This window comes from Protobothrops mucrosquamatus, unplaced genomic scaffold (assembly GCF_001527695.2).
Source record: "Protobothrops mucrosquamatus isolate PMUCROS unplaced genomic scaffold, P.Mucros_1.0 scaffold125, whole genome shotgun sequence".
NCBI classification, from domain to species: Eukaryota; Metazoa; Chordata; class Lepidosauria; order Squamata; family Viperidae; genus Protobothrops; species Protobothrops mucrosquamatus.
Window position 1 is genome coordinate 407,958 of NW_015386492.1, and position 10,451 is coordinate 418,408.

General features: G+C 37.7%; 1 protein-coding gene across 1 annotated transcript in view; it reads left to right on the plus strand.

Annotated features, from left to right (window-relative positions):
- Positions 1 to 10,451, plus strand: part of INTS9 (integrator complex subunit 9) — a 65,323-nt gene that overhangs the window by 16,370 nt on the left and 38,502 nt on the right. Inside the window, exons 4-6 of the mRNA XM_015812983.1 lie at positions 1,166 to 1,228; positions 6,254 to 6,393; positions 8,813 to 8,899. Coding sequence (XP_015668469.1) covers positions 1,166 to 1,228; positions 6,254 to 6,393; positions 8,813 to 8,899 — 290 coding nt within the window. The remainder of the gene's footprint in view (positions 1 to 1,165; positions 1,229 to 6,253; positions 6,394 to 8,812; positions 8,900 to 10,451) is intronic.

The following is a 10,451-nucleotide window of genomic DNA, read 5'->3' on the forward strand; positions in this document are numbered from 1 at the left end:
TCTTCCCAACACTAGTCTATCACTTTAACCATAACACACGATTGACTCTTCAATGACTTTGATTCTTGACAGAATCCAAAGGGGCACATAGAAACAAGTTTAAAATTAGGACTTTCAGAGCAATTTGATTTAGCCTTGATAGGGACCATTATGCTTGCTTACAATGACAAATTACTTCCCTAGTTCTGCACAGAACGGAGTTGAGGTTCAAGGTGAACTCCTTATTTTGTAAGGAGAATGTTGGTCTTTGCTGCATTTGGCATACAGTTGTTTTAAATCCAATGTTCATTGGAGCATTGAAATTCCCCTTGCTTACCCATTATTCACCTTCTAAATTCTTTTGATAGGGTTAAGGGCTTTCTGTCAGATATAATTGCTGATGTGTATAACTTGGCAAAATTGTTGAGAGTTTCTTAAGAAACGAATCCAAATCCTAATGCTAGATATTTGAAAGAGCAGGATAGTATGTTGTGTCTGGGATAGCTGTGATTTCATAGATGGAGAATCCATCCTCAAAAAATCCCCTTCTCTTTAGAATTATACAGAGACATAGCACAACTTTTCTCTATTTGAACAGAGGTAAAATTAGTATAATTTTCCATTTGTGGCCATTATTTCATTTCAAACTTATTTGCATGTGCCTCAGTTAGTGATCCAGATGTTAAGGAAAGGGGCACAGACTGCTTGAATTGACCTGAAAGCAAAGAATCTAGAATATTTATGTGGTCATACTTTGCTAAGGAATTAAAAGCACAAGTTTTAAAAGCCAAGTGAATGAAAAGTGGGGCTTCAGTTAGTAGAGAAAGCCAAGAATCTAAAGTCAAGGAATAAAAATACAACAGAGCAAAAGGAGACAGAGGTAATTTTCAACTGTGCCCAGACAGAATCCTTGGTTAAAAATGGACCATATGTTAACTTGTAAGCCTTTGCTGATGTCCAGTGTTGTTCAGCTCTAATGCCAGGTTAAGGAAGAACATTTGGATTGGTACTGGCCCAGTGGAATGGCATCTCCTAGGATATATTTACCTCATCTGACAAACTGGTTAATTATTTTGTAATTTTCTTCTAAAATGTTATAACACTATCCATTAACACAGTGCTGAATGTCATCATGGTCTGTTTGCTTATAGTTAAATTTCTATTTTCTTTCTACCCCATTTCCTAGGAGCTGAAAGACTGTTCTGGCCGTGTCTTTGTGGACTCTGTTCCTGAGTTTTGTTTGCCAGAGGTGAGTCTCCTTATTGGACACAATTCAAAATATTTCTCTTAGTCTTTGGTAGTTAATAGTGGAAGAATTGGTATCTGGCCAGAACTGTAGTATAATCTCAGAGAAATCTGATCGCTTACTAGTTCTGTATTCATGGCAAAGTGGCATCTGTGAGTTAGGGGCAGTCCAGAACATTCGCCTTACATGAGAAAAAATATTCCTAGAAGAATACATCATAAGCTCTTACTGAAATGCTACATTTTTTTCTCAATCATTTAGGACAGGATTTCCCATGTTTGGCAACTTTCAAGACATGTGGACCTCAATTCCCAGAATTCCCCAGACAGCATGATTGGCTGGGAAATTCTGGGAAGTCCATGTGTCTTAAAAGTTGCCAAGGTTGGAAAAGCCTGATTTAGGGCTTTTGTCAAATTACTTGTTGCTCCTGTTTCAGTTTAAAGGAATTAGAATCCCAAACCTTAACTCTGCTTCTTTTTCACCCCAAAGCCAGCTTATGGATCTGCTCATACCAATTTCTAATATAATAAAATAATAAGTCCCAACATGTTTTTTAAAGAGTTCACAGATCCCATACTGGAAAGTCTTTCAGCAGCTCTATGAGATAGACCAGTTTGTTTCTCTTATTAGAACTGATCAAATCTGTACTATAAAGTTCAGTTGTGGAATTCAGGCTGAAATGGTTTGTTTTCCTCTACTCAACCAGTAGCCAAGAGCTAGAGGTCAAAGAAAGAAATGCCTGCTTTTGTCTGCAAAAGCTCCCTGGTTCAATTTCTGGTATTCACTTTTCTTTTTTTTTTAAGGGAAACATTTTTCCTACCTAAGACCCTAGAGAACTCCTGCCATTATTTAACACCCTAGTGGTTCCTTTAACATAGGATAAATTCATATGTTTAGGCTGTAATTATATCCTCATTAGTTATGAGTGACTCCCACTGAAATCAGTAATACTTGCTCTTAGTAGATGCGCCTAAGATTGTATTGTTAATTCCTTTCCCTTAATTGACATTTCTTTTATTGCACTTTGCATAATGTTGCTTGCCTCCAAAAGCAGTAATATACTGGGTCCGTATGTGTATATATATATGTGTAGATATGAAAATTGCTTTTTGATTGTTCTCCCCCATTATTTTCTTTCAAAGTGTGATAGTTACAATATGTATAGTGCTTCTTCTCTTAACTGATATAGAGCAATTCATGGGCCTTTATTTATTTCTGGCTAATGTCTTCTTCTAGCCATCAAGGCTACCCAGGATATCCAGGAAAGGAGGAGTTAAAATCTGCAAGATAGTGAGCATTTTAATCAGAATCCCACTCAATGGATACCCTAAGGACATTTGTATCACTTTGTATGAGATTACCAAATGGAAGAAATCTCTCTATGTCAGATGGAAGTTCTGAAGTTAAAAATGAAGTTGATTTAGTTCTGATGAACTTTTTCAACCCAACCCACCCTTAAATATAAATTGGTATCAATCTGTTCTATTTGTCAATCTTCCCACCTTTAAAGGCAGAATTATACAATCAGAAAGCCCAATGGCAAATTGAAGCTCTTAAAAAGATGTGAGTATAGCCTTCAGAAACCTCTTGAAGCTATTACCAAAACTGTAGTTTTTAACAATGTTAAATTATTAGAAGATATGTGGAGAGTAACCTGGTTTACTTTTATTAAATTTATTTAGCAATAAAGATTTATTTTAATTAAATTAAAATATAAATGACATAAAAACAAAGTTAATTTTTGTCCCAGCCTCACCCATTACTTTTTGGAGTGTGACATTGTGACAACTGACTCCAAGTTGGAGAAACTCTGTACCCCATTGATTAATACTGTTGAGATTGCTTTGATGGATCAGGCTAAGGTCTGCTTATCTTCACCTAGCAACTTGCTGGATGTTTTATATAAATTCATAAGTGGGAAAGAAGATGGGTATTTAACAATTGTAAGCTGCCCAGAGTCACTAGGAGGCATATAGATTTAATAAATTATTATTATTGTTACTGTTTGTCCCACTTCTAAATCAGTGATTCTGCATATGAAGATTCCTTTGAATTAATAAGCTAAAACCATTGGAATAAGCCTATTCATTCATGAACTTGTTTGACCTTCCTTTCGATTGATTGTTTGATTGATTATTTGCCATCAAGTCATCTTCAATTCCTAGTGACCTAGATTGATTTTCTCTGTGACAATCTATCCCTAACCTTTATTTCAAGTCCCCCAATTATGCACTCATTGCCAGTGTGAGTCCATCCATCTTGCTGCTGGTTCTGCTCTTCTCTTTTCTTCCACCTTTCCAAGCATTAGAACTTTTTCCAGAAAGTTGTGTCTTTGCATAAAGTATCTGAAACAGAACAGTTTGAACCTGGTTATTTGTGCCTCAAGTGAGAAACTTGGATTGATTTTTTCGATGATCCATTAGTTTGTTTTTTTGGTTGTCCATGGTATTCTCAAGAATCTTCTCCAACACCAAAATTCAAAAGCATTTTCCTATCCTGCTTCTTTAATGTCAAACTTTTGCTTGCATAGAATGTCACAGGGAACATTATGGCTTGCACAGTTCTAATCTTTGTAAGTATTGACATATCATGGCATTTAAATATTTTCCCCAAGGCTAAAACTTGTGCCTATTATTTTATTATAGTGGCAGATTTCACAAGCTCATTAAGTTAAAGGGAACCAAACAACTGCTCTCTATGAGAAACTTTTCTAATACCTGTTTTAGCACATCTTTCCAATTCTAGTCATGATTCTGCACTGTATTTTAATATTATCCATGGGTGCAATTTTAATCTCAACATAAAAAGAACCCCCCCCCCCAGGTCAGTAATTAGTTATTAGGAGACATTTGGTTTTTAAACAGCCAATTTGATTGATTTCTCTACCATTATCTTCAAATCAATAAGTTTAGATTTGTGTACGGATAATTTTTCTGCTTGATGATTATTGAATGTTGTTAGTTGCTCCATAATAACTGAGTTAGAGGTTAAGCTTCTGGTAAATTTTCCAGATTGAGTCCACCGATGTCTTAGCCTTACCTGTAAATATTTCTTATTACAGGAAGCAAAATCTTTTTCTTCAGCCTTGTAAATCCATTTTATCTGATTCTATTCCTGTACTCACAGAATAGTCTGAAAACAATTAACAATCATTTCCAACCCTGAAATTGGACAGATTTTAGATCTAGCAACAAGAAGACAAGAAGTAATTTCAGATGCTGTAGACAAGAGAACATAACAAGAGCCTGAAGTTCAACCTTTCAGTTGCATCTTCATTTTCTGAGGATTTTCTACTTTTCCTTCAATATGGAATTATTTTTTATAATTATAATCCAGCAAATGGAAGGGCACTGCCTTTTTTTCGACCACGTGGCTTGGGGATTCCTACTCCACTTATTAGGAACTCCTTGAATAGACTCACCTTAGAGGTGTTTGGTTTCAGCAGTTGCTGAGAGGTCCTACATTACCACCCACCCACCCCATGCCCTTCAGAACGCCGTTTCCCCTTGAATACAAAGCACTGACCAGTTCTAATGTGAGTGCAACCTCTGAAATTGGCTAAGTCTAAGACTTTGAGATCAAACTTGAATGGACTCTAAATTACCATCATTCTTCAGAAAAGTGTCTGTATATGCCTCTGTGTGCGTGTGTGTATTGTATGTTTACGCACATATATACACGTACACATACAAATGTGGAAATTACCAAGTACATGAAGTTATCGGTATTTGCTATAGTTAATTAAGTGAACATGTGCCATATTTAAATAAATTATCACATAATTTTAAATTAAAACTACTTTTTGCCCTGGGTTGTTCTGGCCTGGGCATTCATGCATGCCATTCAAAGGTCTCAAAGGCGACAAGTATTCAACTTCGCAACTTTCTGGAGAATGGATTATCCATGCTGTTAGAATTTCTGCCAACAAAATTAAACGATAGGTAGGCTGGATACTTTTTATTCAGCATATTATTATTCAGAAAGTCAATAATTTCACCTATAACACACAGCAGCTGTAATTTCTTCAGAGTATTTCAGTTGGTGCCATCATCAGTTAGAAAACTGACATTAAAGAGACACCTATTTGATGCCTTCTTTATCTTTCAAATGGCAACACATGTGTGTACTTTTGTACACATTTGTACGTGTAGGCTTTTCAGTTCCATGGAACTGAATTTTCTACCTGACTTTAGTAATGAAATGTTTCATTTGTAGCTATTTGGTTTTTTATAAGAAAATCACTTTTTTCTTTTATTAATTATAGGTATATTATTGTCCTTTGTTGTATTGTTGCAGGCCACTCAAAAACCCAGTTACTGGGCAGCACAAAAAAAAATGTATATCAGGGGTTGTCTACTCTTTCGAACTATTAGGCACATTTGGAATTGGGGTCACATGGTGTGGAATGTTCTTGCAAAATAGCTGCTGGAAGGGACGTTTGCGCATTACAAAGCCATGACTCCCTAAATTGGAACTGCAATTTTTCCTAATCTCTCTTCCAGCAAGGTGCTATGTATTTATTCCTTCCTACATTTCTTTTTTTTTCTGGGCAGAAGGTCTTCCTTCCATTCAAAATGTAGACCTACAGCATTTCCTGAGGTTGGGTTGATGGAGAGTGATTTAGTTTCTAAAAGGAGGAGAACTCTTGGTGTCTGCAAGGCATTCGTAGAAATAAAAAGGATACTCAGACTGGCAGTAAGATGCCAAGTTCCGGTTTTAAATATTTTTTTTAATGAAAATGTCAAGTGGGGTCAGGAACCCGTTGGACAGCAAGGGAGGTGTATGAAGGCTCACTGGCTCCTCAAGCATCATATTGGAGATCCAAGCTATATATAAATAAAATTAAGGTAAAGAGCCAGATAATTCTTCACTCTTTATATAGAACAGTCTGTTATATAAGTAGGAACTAACAATAATTTAAAGGCATGTTCTGTCCATATTAGAACTCTCAGATGAATGGTGGGCAAGATTTCATTAATCCAAGCATTGCTTGGGCTGGTGGTGTGTATTTCTGGGTCATATTTTCAGATGGAACTGATTGACCTGTCTACAGTGGATGTGATCCTGATCTCCAATTACCACTGCATGATGGCCTTGCCCTACATCACAGAACACACTGGGTTCACTGGAACTGTGTATGCCACTGAGCCAACAGTGCAGATTGGCAGGTAAGGAAAATCTACTTAAGGCAGTGTTATCTAATCCCTTTTCTTCCACTGCTGAAAGAAGTGGCAAAGGGGAAGAGAAGGAGTAACGGACAGCATAAAAACATTGCTTCTCATGAACCTGAGGAACATTTAACTGGGTTGAAAGCAGTGGTGGGATTCAGCCAGTTTGCACCACTTTGGCAGAACCGGTAGCTAATTTCTTTTGTTGCCCAGGCCCAGAATGGACTTCCGGAAGCAGCATCCACACAGAGAACCGGTTGTTCACATGTTTGAATCCCACCACTGGTTGAAAGTAAGCCAAAGAAGTCTTTGAAACTCTAAGCATGTGCACAGTCCTTGTTTCCCAAATATTGAAAATCAGTTCAGACTTGTGCATTTGGCAAAGTTATATGAGTATTGCAGTACTGAAGAAAGGTAGCCATGAAGATTAGAGCCCTAGCCCTGTAATGAAAAAGGAACCAAAAAGAATCTCTCTTAACAGTTCCCAAATTTTGCAAGTTGCTAAAGATTATTACTGGGTCCAAGAGGGAGGGCTGCCTAGCCCTCACTGAGCTTGAATCATAAACTGTTACAGCTGGAGAGGGGCTTATAAGCCTTAGAGTCCCATTCTTTATAGGAAGTCCATAGGCTCAGTCTCCCCATACTTAAAGAACTCTAGTAGAATGGGAGAATATTTATCTGGTTCCTTTTTATTTTTTTCTTTGGTAATGTATTTGTCATCAGATTATTTAACTTAATGTTTAACCAAAATCTATCTTTTGTTATCTTCTGATTTAACTGTTCAAGCTAGTACGGCCCTGTGAAGTCTGCCTTCTACATATTTGATCTGTATCATATTTCCAATCTGATATTTTGCTTCTAATGTATTTCAGCTTTTCCACATAGGATTTATTTTCCATGTGGTTCACCACTTTGGGCATCTTTTGAAACCACCCACCTTTTAACTCTACATCTAAACTAGAGAAAGGACACTAAATGAAGTCAGACACAAACAGAATAATGTAGAAATGTTATCCCTTGCGATTTTGCAAGAATGGACCCATTATTAAGGGCTTTAGAGCGGTTACTAAATGCTTTCTTGTTTACTTTGGGTTCTAATTGAGTTAGGATATTACCTAACTCAATATTATGTCTATAAGAAGTGCAGATGTGACACTCAGAATTGTAGGTGACCCTGAGCTTCTTCAAAATTTGCTGCCAAATTATATATGGGAATAAATTAAAATATGGGAAATAGAACTTTTTAAGTATCACAATTTCAAGTATATTTACATAGAAATTAAAAAATGTTTTTGCCTATGTCCCACCCTACTTTCTGGCACGTGATTCAGTGGGTAACTGCTTCTCTTAGCTCAAGGAACTATAGCTGAGATATTTACTTTCAATTGTAAATTATAAACTTTTATTATTGTTATTATTATAGGATTTTGCATGTATCAAGATGAATATGTGCTGGTCAGATGCACATGTGATCTGTGAGCAAATGCAGCAATTAGTTGATTCAAGAGAAGAAAAAACAGGTGCTGCCTATATTCTGTGTCACTTCTAGGATTCAGAAAAAGTGATCAACAACTTTTTGATTCTAAACTTGAATTTGGGATGTGACAAAATAAAGACTAACTTTATAGAATTATAAAGTTGAATGAATAGTGCAAAAACCATGCTACAGCGGACAAAAACTATTGACATTAAAAAAAAAGTAATACTGATGCCTAGGTGGTACTCTCACCAGTTCATCTATTCTAAGAGAGTGTTTCAGGATAGGATCATTTTTCACATCTGGACTTTGTATTGACCAATTTACTGGTACTGTCACAGTGTTGATGGTTGGGTAGTGATTTGACATTCAGATCAACATTGGCATCCATCAATGGTTCCATGGGAGTAGTTCCACTTAATTTAATCAATGAAGGAAACAGGTAAAGAATTAGACTCTGACCCTTCAATGGTCATCTGAGATCTCCTATTCCTGGCAACCTCTGCTCCCTTTTCTACAACAGATGAATTCTGTAACCAATGTGCCAGGGTGATGACAGTAAAGCTTAATGAAACAAACCACAGTGTAGCTGCTATGAAAACCTGAAATGGAATACCTGACAAAATTTACCTGGGGAGATAACTTGTAATTATTTTAACTAAATTAATATTGTCACACAGTCTAAAATCATATTTGCCTCTGTTGCAGCAGTATCACCCAGCTGCCTTGCGTTCAGTGATCAATTAGGGTAAATATTCATCCACTCTGTTAAGAATGTTTCATTTGGAGAAGCAATCAAACATAAAGAATTGGTCCAGTTTGAGAAATCAAACCATGCATGATACAGCTGTTTGGAATATCCCTAGAAACTTATTCTAGTGTGTCAGTTCAACCTGCTGTGTTTTCATTTTGAGGCCTTCAGCTGCCCTTTTCTGTTTTCAGGCTTCTTATGGAGGAATTGGTCAACTTTATAGAGCGAGTGCCAAAGGCTCAGTCTGCCTCCTTGTGGAAAAATAAGGAAGTGCAACGGTAAGTTCACTCTGTCACTTTCCCATCTTCCTCTTCCTCATCCTTTTGAAAGGTGTCTCTGAGAGCTCACTAATTCTTTTATAGTTCATTTCCTTATTCTACCCTCAGCCCTCATGGGTTTGGCCATCATCAGGCAAGCTAATCTGGAGAAGGATTTCCCAAGACAGGGCACCAGCAAAGAAAACTGCCAGGCTATAGGAGGGTATTTCAGTTTGAGGTGACTGAGGCAAGGGGTCAGATTCTAGCAGGGCGGGTGACATGATCAGAATATGGGCAGCAACACTGCAGATCTAGAGTAAAACAAGGTGTTGCTCTGTTGCCTGAGGGTCAGCAAAGGCAAGGATTAAAAAAAGCTAGCTCAAAAGTTGCTTCAGCCAAAACCCAATATGTGCTGGGACCAAAAAAGGGTTTCAGGTTACTCTTGTGATTAGTTAGAAGAATCTGATATGCCTCATATGCTATTAGTCTGCTTCGGGGCCATTGTCTGCAGAGTTCCTTTCAGGCTGGAATTTTTGGGTCGAAAGGGAGCAGTGCAACCTCCAGAAGGTCAGAAGGCAATAGATGGGTTGAGCTCCTGATTCTGCAGAAAGGGATTCATTTGGGTTTGTGGTGAAGGCAAGTCTCCTTCCTCCTGCAATATCTTTATTTATTAAATTTATACGCTGCCCATCTCACTAAGAATTCAGGGTAGCTTACAATGCCATAAATAAAAGTATAAAACAATTATATAGTTTGAAAGATTAAAACATTAGGCATTGAAAGTTAAAATGTTAAAATTGAGAACAAAGTGGATGAAAAGAATCAGTAAATCGACTCTTTAGAGTGGGATCTTCTCCTAATCTACTGGCCACCTCCAAAATGGATACCCCAATTGAGGTCCCAAGCCAGTTGGCAGAGCCAGGTTTTGGGGCCTTTCAGAAAACCAAGAAGCTGGGGGGAGATCTCACCTCAGGGTGGGAGCCCTTTGCTCTCCTGGATCCCACCAGTTGCCATTTCTTGGCCGATGGGATCTGGAGCATGCCCCTTCTGCCGGAGAGAGTGGGGCTGGCCAATGGATTCATGCCATAAAGGTTTTAAAGGTAATAACCAACACCTTGAACCTGGAAGCAAACTGGCAATCAGTGCAGTTCATGTAACAGTGGTGTTACATGGGTCACTTTAGGGGCCCCTAAGACTGTGCTGCTGCATGCTATGCCAACTGTAGCTTCAGAATGCTCTTCAAGGGTAGCCCCGTGTAGAATACATTGCAATAGTCCAAGTGCATGATGATCCAGGACTGAGAGCAGGGCCTCACAGTCTAGAAAGGGCACAACCGGCATACAACATGATCTTCCATCATCTCATTCTCTAAACATAGGTTATTTTATTATCACACCAGCTATTTCTATACTTGGAAATGTCATTTGTGTCATGCCTTGGTTACTTAGTTTCTTCATATTTGGATTACTGTGTATGGTTATCACCACGATGTAAAAAAGATGTTGAGACTCTAGAAAGAGTACAGAGAAGAGCAACAAAGACGATTAGGGGACTGGAGGCTAAAACATATAAG